The 14,292-nt window shown below is 37.7% G+C and overlaps 1 protein-coding gene across 1 annotated transcript; it reads right to left on the bottom strand.

Annotated features, from left to right (window-relative positions):
• Positions 1 to 4,662: 4,662 nt before the first annotated feature.
• Positions 4,663 to 5,385, bottom strand: LOC143880668 (uncharacterized). Its single transcript, XM_077383640.1, has one exon. It carries the CDS (start codon positions 5,383 to 5,385, stop codon positions 4,663 to 4,665), a length of 723 nt encoding a protein of 240 aa, XP_077239755.1.
• Positions 5,386 to 14,292: the final 8,907 nt, after the last annotated feature.

Genomic DNA, 14,292 nt, shown 5'->3' with positions numbered 1-14,292 from the left:
GCCCAAAGCTGAATTTCATTTATTTTGACTCATCAAGAGTTGATAAGAGAGAAGTGGGAGTCTCCCCATCAGCCCCTTCCCTCATCACCAGCCAATGCTATGCCCTTTCAAGTACTGGGATTCTGAATTGTATTGATCATACATACTAATGCTGATAATAATTCATTGTTATTCCTGATTATGTAGTTAATTTATTATGCACAAGTATGCATCTGTTACAGAACTGGATTCATTTATTCATTCATCTCCTTCATATTGTTAATATGCACATGTATACATCTGTTACACAGGAAATGGATTGATTCGTTCATCTCTCTCTCTCTCTCTCTCTCTCTCTCTCTGTTATGTGGTTTTGCTCTATTTTTTTTTTATGTTTTGTAGAAATGTTCAAAAGCATAAAAATTACTGTAGTAATAAGAATACTGAAATGTTACAGATGTTAATGGAGGAAAATCACCCTCTTATAACGCCACGCTCCAAAAATCTATGAAAATATGCTTTCTTTTCTTTATATCCCTACACTTTTTGTGATGATCAAGGAATAATATGTGCAGAATTACTTGAGAGGGATCTCAGCTATCAAACTCCTCCATGAGTTGTTCTTTAATCACCAAGAAAAGTTTGAGGTGGACTCCCTGTCCTTGAGCCAATATACCATTTGTATAATAGGAGACCCAGCTTTTGGACCAGTTGGTTTCTTCGATGCAACTGTTACCTCTTCTCTCTTTCATACCTTTTCATCATTCCTGAAACATTCCATTCGATCACAAACACCTCTTTTTCCTAGATGAATTCACCCAATGTACATAGAGAACAGAACGATATCAACAATTCGCATGCCGATCAAACAGATTAGTGTGGTGGAGTTTTCCATAGGATGTGAAAAAAAATAAATAGAAATCTGATCAAAGACCAAAAGAGAGTTGCAGTTAAAGAGAAATGGGTTTTGTTCTGGTCATCTCCCTCCCTTCGATTCTTTTCGCCGCTGTCCTTGATTTTGGCTTCTATTTTCTTGGTAGGGCGAAGGGGAGACAAGATGTGTGCACCAATGCACAGACTTACGGGGTGCCGACCCCATCACCAGGGGGGTGTGGAAGCTGTGTCTTCACGCTCTCCAATCCATATGGAGGAGGAAAATGCGTTGAATGTTTGAGACAGAGTTAAAAAATAACAGAGGTGAGAGGCTTTCAAAGTAACAAAAGTTACAAAACATAGAGGGCTCTTGCAGGCACTCAACCACTTGCCTGCAAGTTGAGTATCTCCGAGGATTTGCATATGTAGCTGCCGCTGGTAACAGCCGATCATACCAAGATGAAGGAATTCTCTTATGCCCTGTTTGTTTTGGATTTTTATAACTGATTGGGAGTCCAAAACTGATTGTTGGACTCAAAATTTACATTTAATTTTGAATGTATCTACTCCCACGCACGGAGGATCCTAGAACTCTGTTGTAGGTTCAGTCCATCTCAGAAGATCCCAAGAAAGAGAGTGATTTGATCCTTCTAATGAACATTTTCCAATGCATCCTTCTCTTAGCCTCTGTTTATTAACATTAAATGGGTGTAATAGAGAGTTTACAACGAAAAGTGAAAAAATGGATGTAAAATATGCCCAGAGTAAAAATCTTCCTTGACAGGTCTGATGTTGGATAAACCAATGGAAGAAAAAAATGCATCGGATCACATTCAAACGAGCTACGCCTTTAAACTTGCCTATGTTGAAGGAACGCCTGCCTACTTGTTATTGCTGCTTCAATCTTCACCAAATCACAAACATGAACTTGACGAGCCAATGCCTAAAACCTCTAGAATCAATGGATCAAGTAGTGTGATCCTTAGCGATCTTAGGTAGGGAAGGCAAGTTATCAGGAAAGATATCAATCATTTTTTTTATATCAATCATATGATATCATTTGACTTGACGATATCAATCATATGACTTCAAGATAATGTAGTTACATCCACTACATTTCCAATCTGGTTTGATTCCCTCATTCACATATCTTTCTTCTTTTTAATCTTCTTTTGCTTCCTTCCTTTTTGAATCAACCATGCTCCCTTGTCCTTCAATTCATCTTTGGAAGCAACTTTCAAAGAGGGATCCTCCTAGTTGGTTCTGGACCCCATTGTACCAGTCAACCTTCATCCATGCATGTCTTTCATGGATTACAGGCTTGACTCATCCCTTAGCCTTGTAGAGGGTTTGCTACATAGACCTGGGATATTCCAGACACATTTGCAATACTTGCCAAACTTAAGTCAATTCATGTGATTATATGAATGGCAGCTAATAAGGGCCGTCATTGTAGCGACTTGACTTTAAAAATGCATTTTTGCATGTTGATCTACAAGATGAGGAGTGCATGGAGCAACTACCATGATTTCTTTCACAAGGAGAGTCAGAGAAGGTTTTCTAAGTTAAAAACCTTCATGCTTTAAAATAATCTCATCGTGAGTTGTTTGAGAAGTTATAGCCCAATTGTTATTGCATAATATAAATTGTGCGAAAGCCACATAAATCATTGCACAGAGGTTTATGCTGATGATATAGTTATTACATGTAATGCAAAGGGAGCCATTTTGTTGCAACATCTTTGGAACAAATGACTTTGGTCACCTATGGAGTTTTCTTGGAATTGAAGTAGCTAGATCTACGTGTCTTGTATACTCTGGCAAATTTTTTCATTAGGGCAGTGATAATTTGACCCCCTAATATCTTAAATCAACTCGACCAACCCCCACCACCCACGCCACCCCCCCCCCCCTTCTCTCTCTCTCTCTCTCTCCCTTTTCACCCCGCTTAGGATAATGCCCCACCCCCCCCTCTGTTGACGTGATTTGACGTCAAAAAGCGCTAAAGTCTGCCCACAATTCATGTTAAAAAGGGGCGCATTATCCTACAGGGAGCGAAAAAATCATCTCCCAAAAGATATATGCATAAATCTATCTTATGTGGTTTGAATTATCGATTTTTTTTTTTTTTTCATAAATCTACTTAGATTGTAGGACATTTCATTAGTTTTGAGATAAGAGAGATCTGTCTCTGTTAGTCTGAATTTAAATTTAGCAAGGGTCAAATTCTTAAGTCACTCTCTTTTTCTCTAACCTAACAACCATATCTTTCTTAAAATATCAAGAAAAGGTACATGATGATGCCCAGGATTTTCTTCCCTACCACTCTAAAATTAAGAAATCTAAAGCACCCTCCGCCATACTACAAACATATGGTCCAACAATGTTCACGTGTGTCCGAAAGTTGCCTTAATTTCCAAGCCATTATTACCTATTGTGGTGGGAAGCTGAAATAGGAAAGTGTCTTTTAGGATTTTATAATCTAAGATATAAAGGGACTTATCATGTGCATGAATGGTTTTTTCGCGGGCGAGGGAGTGAGAGAGAAAGAGAGTTCTCTTGTGGTTTTCCTCTGGGTTTTTCTCTTAGGGTGCTCTTGTGTACGTCTTGGTTAAGAGGACAAGAAAAAGGGTTGTGGTTTGGGGTTTAATGCCACTTGCTCTCTCATCGTATTCTTGCTCGTGGAACTAGCTAGGCATCTTCGCTGAACCACATAAAATATCAGTATGTCCATCTTGAGGTTTGTTTAATTTTACTATTCTATTTATTTGTGCTCGATCGAATCAGATTTTGCCCAACGTATTTCTCAACAAAGTGGTTTAGAAAAATCCCACTTGGTTTAATTACTTGGGTTTTAAACTGATCTATCAATAGTCTTGATGTAAAAACAGGAAGGCCTGCTAACAAAGGGGAATGCTTTCACTTTTCTTCTTGTACAATTATTTTACCCAACATCAGTTCCATGAAATTGCCATTAAAACATAAAATAACACTTAGGCCCCATTTGTTTAGGATTTTGAGCATTGATTTAGAGTCCAAAACTGATTATTGAACTAAAAATTAAGGGAAATGATTTCTGCGCTCCAATGTTTTGATAAACATGCGCTCCACTTGTTTGCCGTGTAGTATTTAAAGGGATGTCAGAGGATATTACGGTTCTCAAAAAGCTCTTAAAACCCTTTAAATAATACTCCACGACAAACAAGTGAGCGCATGTTTATCAAAACATTGGAGCGCTGAAATCATTTCCCAAAATTAAATGCAAGTTTGAGCTTTGGACTCAAAATCCAAATCAAACAGGGTCTCCTGTAGATCCAATTAATGTCATCACTACCCATTACATGATGACAAAATTTGTAAAAAAAACAAACAACGGATTTTAGATAGAAAAAACAGCAAAAAGGAAGATTTTTTTTCAACCAGAATCAGATCCCTATCTCATGCTATCATGCCAATGCAGATCTTAAATTTTAAAGATCATAATTGTCCAATAGTAAGAAACTTCTTTCTTAATAGTATCAACCAGATACACAAAAATGACATGAAAAACTCAATACAAATCTAACATTCAAAATTTATGAGTACCCATCACAGAAAATCAACAAATCCAGACAATTGTACTGAAAATAGAAAAGAAGAATAGAGAATATACCCATAGCAAACCCAAGAAAATTAAAATAAGATAAAAGATCCTTCATTAGTCAAATTACATGAAACTGCCATCAACAGCTCTCTAATAATCAAAATCCATCAACACCCATTACAAAGAATCAACAAAAAAACAAACTAAATTATGGATAATCACAACCTTTCAATCCTTTACCTTATACCCATAATATCTTTTAAGCGCTCTTGGTAAGTAAACAGGTAGCAAAAACCCAAAGAGATTGAAAGACCAAAAGACCAAATTTGCAACGGCAAGTCCTCTACCAATATGCAGTCGCCTCCATGATCCGAATTCCTCATCCACCTTCCCAATCTCGCTCCTCAACCACGCGACAATTGTAAAAGTCCTCTTAGCATTGTAAAAAATTGGCACAAAAACTCTAATTGGAAGTGAAAATCTTTGCGAAAATGTCACTCCTTCCATGAAAACTTGACTAGAAAGAAGGAAAACATGGGGCGCGGCCGCCTTAATTCCTTCCTTATCGCCTTCTAAAATCCCTTCGAAAATATACGCAATTGGAATGAACAACCCAATAATGGCTCCAATCCAAACATATAGACTAAGGAATCGGTTTTTTTCGCCAAAAAATAATGGATCAGGCATTTTATTTAAAGTAGGGAATGCAAATTTTGACATGAAGAATACGTAGAGAATAGAAAAGAAAGTGAATCCAAAGTCTTCAGGACTGACCATACCGCTCGCGGCGAAGACTATGATGATGGTAAGGGCATTGAGTTGCCGGAAAGTTAGAAATCGGCGGTAAGAATAAGGATTTTGGGTGCCAATATCAGAATTAGGGTGTTCTTGTTGAAGATCTTCCTTGGAAAGGCCAATGTCAGTGCCGATTGGGCCCACTCCTCCTGACATATTTTATGTGTAAGGTGAAAAAGGCGTTTTTTTAATATCTCTCTCTTGTATTATGGGTCAGAGGCAAGGTTCTATGTGCTCCTCTTGTAACTCTTATTGCTTATCAATAAAATTTAAGGTGCTGCTCGGGTTCCTAGATAGATTTAGGATCTAAAAAAGATGTCAGGATTGTTTTTTTTTTCTTTGTTGGAGAAGAAAATGGGGAAATAAGGAAAAATTTTATTTGGGATTTTTGCTATGGATAGATGGAAGCAGGAGAGGATCTTGATATTGGGTTTTGATTGATGAGAGTTGTGATATCAACAGATATTTGAAAGGGAATTTTGTTAGGGAGAAAGTAAGTAAAACAGTAGTCTGATTTGGGTTTTTTTCACATAGAAAGAAAGGAAAGTAGAAGTGGGATTTGGGGGTTTGTTTGAAAGGAGAAGTGGAGGAAACAAAGATTTAAAATGGGCTTTTGTTGCAGAGTAGAAATAAAAAGAGAAATAATTTGTGTTTTTTCTATTTATTCTATTTGAAGTGAGAGAGAGAGAGAGAGAGAGAGAGAGAGAGAGTTTGACACGTGTCCCAACGGGTCACGTAGGAATCGTGGGTTCGTGGTGGTTAGTCAAAGCCGAAACATATGTGTATGCCCCAAATGTTAGGGTCCAAGCGGGACCAAGTGAATTATTTACGAGGGAAAAATGATATTGGCACTGCCATCTTGTGATACTTGTTTTGATAATGGCACTGTCACTTCAGTAAAGACATTTCTGATGAGATACATATATTCACTATTTCGGAGTTCAGTTATTAGCAAGTAGAAACTGATTATAGATTTGAAAAACAAAAAGATGGGTGCCATGATTAAAATAAGGGAGTGTAGATTTAATATAATGAAAATTGAATGTTGGAGCAAGAACTAATCATTATGACCATTGCGTGGTTGTTTAGTAATTCATTTTCGTTCGAAAACGGTAACAGTTTTTAACTGAATTATTATTTTATTGAATGATATAGAATTGGATTATACAAAAAAGAGATTCGGGTGATTAGCCCAGCGATCTAGATGATCATCAATCTACAAACCAATAATGAAAAGGAAAAGCAAAGAGAAATGCCAAATCAAGGGAGAAGGAAATCAAACAATTCTAACATTGTTCTAGAGACTCCATCCCTTTATATCCTATCTGCCTCACTGTTAGCCAATCTTCCAATCCATAATTTCATTGAACCAAAGATGTTTCGAACCCCTATCATTTTATATTTGATAAATTGAGTTTTTTCTTGTGCAGTACCTCGACGTGACATGAGCGTGAAACAGGTTCAAGAATCCGTTTTCTTTTTATAAGGGCAACCACTTGAAGTAATGAATATTATTCGGACCAAATTCTAGGCCTCTTACACAAGAGGTGGTCATAGTGATAGAACATGTTTCAATGGTTGGAGTTGCCATTTCTAGGACTGGTGTGAAAATAGCCGAAGGCTGAAGCCGACTTTCTACTCCTCCTGAGCTGTCTTGCCATATCTAAAACGGCTTTGAGCATCTGGCTTCACTACTGTTGCCTCGCTCCACTTACTTGAAATGGCTTTCAATAGGTTCCAAGTTGACTTTATCTATTTTTTACTTCAAAGTGTCGTCGAAAACATCATTTTCTTCCTTGATATTGGTTGAAAACTGTTTTTTTTTTAGGTTTTTGAAAACCGTCTTATTAACTTTGAAAACAAGTTGAGAATAATTTTTTGTTTGAAATTTTTTTATTTAAATGACTTTCTGAAAGGTTTGAAAAATTTTATTTACAAAGTTTGACTGGACTTGGGATGAGGGTCCCAAGCTGCCTACGTACCTCATGGAAGAGGATCAAGCCAACGTAGTTCGGAAACAGACTTTCCTAATACGCTCCTAATGTCTTTGACTTTTTTGATATTTTAAAGATGTTTTTTGATGTTTTGGTGTCTTTCAAGTGTTTTTGTTTGCCTTTTCATTTATGATGTTTTTGTTGTTTTAAGTGTTTTTAATGTTTTTTTAAATTTCATGTATTTCACCCTTTCAGCTAAAGGAACCTATATAACTATACCCCGTGATCCACAGCCTGACGGAGTGTCAACACTAAGAGACAGAATCCCTATTGCCTAAGGGTATCCCTAAACAAGTGAACTAGTGTCCTACTATGAAATGAAATGGTAAGATCCCAAGCAAGTATGACTGAGCTAGTCTCTAAAGGAAAGCAACTACACTAGAGGATAGAACTCTATGCTAAAGGACAGATTCCTAACTATAAGGTATACTCCTAATCTATAGGGCTGACCTCTAAACTCAATGACTCTGCAAAAGGGGGTGCTAATAAGACAAAGCATGTCTCATAAAATGAGGGAAAACAACTAAGGCAAATGAGACAAAGTATGTTTCCTATGGAAAAGCAAGTAAGGCTAAGAAGACAAAGCCTGTCTCCAATAGAAGAGAAAACAATCAAAGCTAATGAGACAAAGTCTATCTTCAAAATGAAGATGAAACAACTATGACTAATGAGACAGTGTATGTCCCATTGCAATGATAAATATGTATAGGTTATCTAGAAGACAGAGTTAATCTTTAACTTAGAAAAGGTAAGCTCTGTCAATGGGACTAGGATAGTCCCCTAAGGGTTACTTTCTAATGAGACTTAAGTAGTCTCCTAAAAGGGGTGACATGCTAATGAGACAAAGCTTGTCTCCTATAGGGATGACTTTTCCACTGAGACATAGCTTATCTCCTAAAAGGGGCTTTTCAACGAGACAAAGCATGTCTCCTAAAGGGGAGGCTTCGGATAGCTCTATCACAGCCATTGCTATGGTAGAGGATAATGTCTAAAGGTACATGTCTAAAGATTAAAGAAGTCTTCTAAAGAAAAGGAATAGAGGAGGCTATAAGGACTAAGCAAGTCCCCTAAAGCATGGGCTCTAGATAACTCTTTCATTGCCCTTGCAATGAGAGAAGATATCTATCTAAAGGTATATATATCTAAAAGACTAGGAAAATCTCCTAAATAAGAGGGGAATGCTATTAGGACTAGGCAAGTCCCCTAAAAGATGGGCTTGGGATACCTACCAATAGAGATAATAGAGATAGGTATCCCATCCAGCTACAATGTCATTCAAACATGTAATATGAGTTATGTAAGTTGAAGCCACAGTTACTTTTAAAAGAGGCTGGTATTTTAAATTCTGATAAACTTATCAAAATTTGACCATACGAAGAACTTACACTACAAGTTATGAAACAATGTAAATCATATCACTATCGGTATATCAAAAGAAAAGATATAAGAAAGTTTCATGAAATCAAATATATAACAAATAACAACATTACTTCTTTATGTGAAACGCGAAACCATCACAAAGATAGAACCACACTATTCTATGACCCACATATAACAAACCCTCTAAAATATTTAGTAATCTCTAACAAAACAACTTCTCTTCAACAAGTAATCATGATATGACCAATTCAAATTATTCATTTATTTCAACAATATAAGTCACGTTAGTTAATTTTTTATGATCCTAAATAACAAGAGCAAACACCCAAGAAAACCTTTCATGTTCAAAAGCCATAGCATTTTGTTAAGAGCGTTGGCCTCAAAAATACAAAAGGATATGTGGAAAAGGCAGAGAACTGCAGTTGGCAATAAGATGAGCAGCTGCTACACATAATTAAGTCTACCATATCTTTATAGTCAAACATGGGGACCTGAAGCCCAAAAGAAAATTAACAATTCCTCAAAAATTCAGATGTTTAGAAAGTGGACAATAGTTTCCCACACTGTGCACATTGAAGACTTAACCATTACACAACGTGTGCAATATCAGATGAAACCATACGAAGGCAATTACATCAAAATTAAGTGTTCTTACAGACTACCATCCCCCAATTGGGTCATAAAAATTTGAAACATCTCTCTCAAGCTCGCCAACTAGAAACCTACCATGCATTCGTGAAGGCCTCTAAAGTGTAAACGTAAATGAGACATTTGTAGGAAAGACCTACCTAATTCTAAGAAACTATGAGGAGCCAAGTAGAGGGGTAGTACATCTACAGTGGTTTAGGGTTGGAAGCAGCTTTAAACTTGTTGAGAGAACCTATCTAATTCATAAACCTGTTGAGGCATAGGGACCCAAAGCAACATCCAAAAAATAACAGGGATCATCCAAGGTTACCCAATAATTCCAATTTCAAATCAAGAACTGAGCAGCCAAGAGAATACGAATATCACAAACAGATAGACTCATTTTGAGCAAATTCTTTCAACATCAACTTTAGGAAAATATGATGTAAAGGTGAGTCTATGAGTAGAATATAAAGGATGGCCAGAAAATCAAATCACAAATAGGCAATAGTACACGATTTCCATCAAAATTTCCCAAGTTAAACAATCCACACCCAATATTCTAAGTCATGATAAACATGGATACATGTTCTAACCTGACGATTGCTCTAAACTAATCTTGTCTTTCTTTTGTCATCATTAAAGCATTTTTTTATCTTGTATTACTATGGTTCCCAAAACAAACAAAAGAAAGTGGACCCACCATGGTATCAAAGACAAGTTAGTTCTATGCAAATTTCAAAATTGAGTAATACTATTACCAACAACAGACAATTGACATAAGCACTATAAAACTTTGATATCGACACTACTAACTTTGTTTACTTATGTGAGAGCTGATTACATAGATTATACATTGTACACTTATGGTTGCCATAAAAAATTGGTCCCAAGACATGAACACTGAAGTTGTATTGTTACTCAAATGTTGTAGCATATTTATTAACCTCCCACCACTACTTCATGGTAATGAAATCACCACAACTGTTTCTCGATACTATCACTACATCAGATTTCATTCATTGAACTAATTAACAAGAAACATGTTGTAGCTTTGAATAATAAAGCTTTGAATCACCATCAGTACAATAAGTGTATCTGATGGGAATTCAACACCACATGAACATTTGTATTCACAGACACTTAATCATACCAATCATAAGCATGAGTAGATACACTAACCCAGTCAGTTAAATGTTATTGGCTAAACATAACAACTTGGAAATCATCAAATAGAGACACTACTACACATTATGTAACACTCGTCTCATTTTCATAAAAAAAATAGTGATTACAGACATCATAGGGCATAAAAAAAAGAGTAGTGATGAAGTCTTGCTAAGCTGCTAATTTCCACACTACCTTTCTCTGATGTCCACACCAGCTCACCTTGTTTTCTCTTTTTTTTTTTTAATATTTCCCTATTGTCACCAGAAACTTTGGACAATTTAAATGACCTGATAAGTTCTACACCAATAGCTACCATAGTACAAAATCATTCCCTCTACTTTCACTATAGTAATGAATTTTCTCTACATTGCGAAAATAGAGGACATCAATTTCCCAAACATTTGCTAGTGAAGGAATATCATTCTAACCATATCCTGATCTCCATACAAATCCCTATGCTGACCTTCATACAAATTAGCCTAACTCTATCAAACTTCATTACAAGGACCAACTGATCTGTTCTGACCTAAACCCTAGTCAGAACCCTGTCTACTGCCATCTTCATGGCTGGTGAACCTTTGATGTCGAATTTCAAGTACTTGACATCAAATCCTCCTTCAATCTGTTATTAGGACGACCCTGGCTTCATAAAGTGAGAGCTGTACCCTCTTCTCTGCATCAGAAGCTCAAGTTCATGAAAGGTAACATAGTTATCACAGTCCGAGGCGATGAAGACTTAGAAGTTGGTGCCAGCCTATCTGATCCTTATGGCAAATCTGCAGAAGACAATGTCTACCTCAATGGTTTCTACCTCGATGTCACTCATATCAGTTGGGAACAAGCCAAGAAAGAGTTGGTTCCACTCCCTCATGATATTAATTCTGTCCTATCCACCATGCTGAAAATCAATGGATACATCCTCAGAATGGGATTAGGACGATATCAACAAGGAGTAGTCCAATTCGATGATCTACAGTTGCCTTCTAATATCGGGACAACTGGTCTCGGTTATCGCAACACACATCGTGAGGAACATGATATGTATCGCAATCTAGTCCGAAAGAGGTCATACAGAGAGGCTGGTGAGGTCATGTCAATGCCAGATATCAAGTTAACCCTCAATGGTCAGTTCTGCCAGGAATGAGAAGACTTCCCCTACTATGGTTTTCCAGAATGGTCTACACATCCCATCACAGGCGAGAGAGTTCCTGGGTTTCAGATCTTCTTTGATACGGGTTGGCCAGGTGAAGAAGATGACATTTGGTGGAGAAAGCAGTACAGGCGAGCAGAGATTTTAAAATTCGATTGGGCAGATTACCTTGAATCGGTACTGATGCGATCAATGTTCCAAGAAGACCCTCTTACAGTTTGTATGGTCAGGGAATCCGTTCCAATGTTCTCCCCTCGGAATATGATTACCAATGCTGACAATTCAGAGCTCTCCAACTGGGCAGATACCTTTGTCCCACTCCTCACCGTAGCTATCCTTTCGGATACAGACTTCTCATCCTCTGAGTCAAATTCTTCTTCCGATTCTGACTCATCTTCTGAGAATGTTTCAAATGTAACTAAGCCTGAAGAAGGCGCGTTAGTCAGTTCTTCTGATGTATCTTGCGAATCAATCAAAGACCTCTCTCTGTACTCGCCTTTGTCTCTTGATGATATTAAAACTAATGCTTTAAATAACATTGAACAAACCTCCTCAGATGAGGAAGCTGACGAAACTCCCCTCGAGATTAAAAACTTAATCTAACGAAGGGAGCAATATCGAGCAAAACCATTAGAAGATGAGTTTGAAGATATTAACATAGGTACTGAATCCCTGCTTCAGGAGATTAAGATTGGCAAAATCTTATCCCCTGTAAAACGTGTTGAATTAATCAAATTGTTAAAAGAATTAAAAGAAGTCTTTGCCTAGTCATACAAAGACATGCCAGGATTAAGTGAGGACATTGTCCAGCATTATATCCCTCTCTATCCAGAAGCTAAGCCGAAGAAGCAGAAGCTCAGAACGATGAGGCTTGAATGGCTTCTCAAAATCAAGGACGACGTGACAAACCAACTGAAAGTAGGATTTCTAGAGGTTGTCACATATCCCGAATGGTTGGCTAACATTATTCCCGTGCCTAAGAAGGATGGAAGAGTGCGTTGCTGCGTTGATTTCAGAGATCTGAACAAGGCCAGTCCTAAGGATGATTTCCTTTGCCTCATATTGACATCATCGTCGATAACACGGCAGGTCATGCCTTGCTCTCCTTCATGGATGGTTTCTCAGGATACAATCAGATAAAGATGGCTCTAGAAGACCAGACCAAGACAGCCTTTACTACACAGTGGGGAACCTACTGCTACAGAGTGATGCCATTCGGTCTCAAAAATGCTGGTGCAACTTATCAAAGGGCTGCACTGCCCTCTTACATGACCTGATTCACAAGGAAGTAGAGGTATTCGTTGATGACATGATTGTCAAAGCCAAGGATCGAATACATCATATTCGCACTCTTAGAAAATTCTTTGAAAGAATCACAAAATACATGCTCTGGCTTAACCTAAATAAGTGCGTCTTCAGAGTTACTTCCGAAAAGTTGCTAGGTTTCCTTGTTAGCCACAAAGGAATCGAGGTAGACCCTACCAAAGTCAAAGCAACCCAGGAGATGCCGTCTTCACAAACAGAAGAAATCAGAGGATTCTTAGGAATAGTTCAATACCTAAGCCGTTTCATCACTCATCTTACCAGTACGTTCGAACCAATCTTCAAGCTTCTGAAGAAAAATGCATCCAAGCCATGGAATCCCTAATGTCAGCAAGCCTTTGAAAATATCAAAGAGTGTTTGTTATCACCATTGTAGACCTCCCATTTTGACCGAACCCTAAACCTTTGCTTTTGTTAAAAAATCCTTTAAATAGGTGAATTTGATGTCCCAAAATCAGTTCTAGCATAGGTCAGGGTCCCATTTATGTCCCTCTAAAATTTTAAAAAAATCCGTCGCTGTTTGCATAGCAAACGAGAGAGGTAGGTATTGTTGTGTAAATTTAGTGTCGCAGAAGGGGTGTGCATTATCCTGACCAAGAGGTGGCCCGTTGGAAATAAAGTGTGAATGATTTGCAGAAAATGGGTGTTCCTGGATACTAAAGGGGCACGAATTTATTCCTTAATATTTCATTAAAGACTTTTACTTATGGACCACCCTTTACTCAACCAAATCAAGTTAAAATATACTACATAGGGTTGTCCCATAATGTAAAGGGGGTAAAAAGTTTGGGCAAAATCTATAAATAAGGAATTCAAGGCTTATTTTAAGGGAGAGAGAGCTCATTTTTCAGATCTCATTCTTTGTTAGAAAACCCTCGCAGAGCAAAATCCCCAAATCCTCAAACCAAACCCTAACCTTTCCTTCTTCTCCGATCAGCCATCGGCCTTTCTCCGGCAAGATCCGGCAAGTCTCCAGCTAGCTTTCACCTCGCTTCAAATCATTATTTCCTAATAGATTTTATCTTCTATAACTAAGGGTGTCAATTTTGGCTCCGGCTCGGAAGCTCGCTCGAGCTCGGCTCGAATCCTTAACGAGCCGAGCCGAGCCGGCTGGCCAGGCTCATTAAGCTTAATGAGCCGAGCCCGAGTTAGGCCAGGCTCGGTTCGGCTCGTTAAGGCTCGTTAAGAATTTAATATATTTAAATATATATATATATATATAAATATATATAAAATATATTAATATATACACTAAAAGGGTTGTCCAGAGAGTGAAAGGGGGAGGCAAAATAGGTCACTTCTTTTTTGGAACCTCATTTGTTACTTGGACCACCCCCCGTAGTGTAAAAAGAGTAGTAAAAAAACACTAGATAGGGCTGTCCAGGGAAGATGAGGGGTGTGAAATTAATATAATCCGAG

This window comes from Tasmannia lanceolata, unplaced genomic scaffold, assembly GCF_043159265.1.
Source record: "Tasmannia lanceolata isolate RefF3 unplaced genomic scaffold, GAP_Taslan_0.1 ptg000007l, whole genome shotgun sequence".
Classification (NCBI taxonomy): Eukaryota; Viridiplantae; Streptophyta; class Magnoliopsida; order Canellales; family Winteraceae; genus Tasmannia; species Tasmannia lanceolata.
Note: the sequence above shows the minus strand (reverse complement) of the source record. Positions and strands in the feature narration are given on the sequence as shown.

Coding starts and splice junctions, on each gene's coding strand:
- LOC143880668 (XM_077383640.1), bottom strand. CDS start 5,385: ATGTCAGGAGGAGTGGGCCCAATCGGCACTGACATTGGCCTTTCCAAG.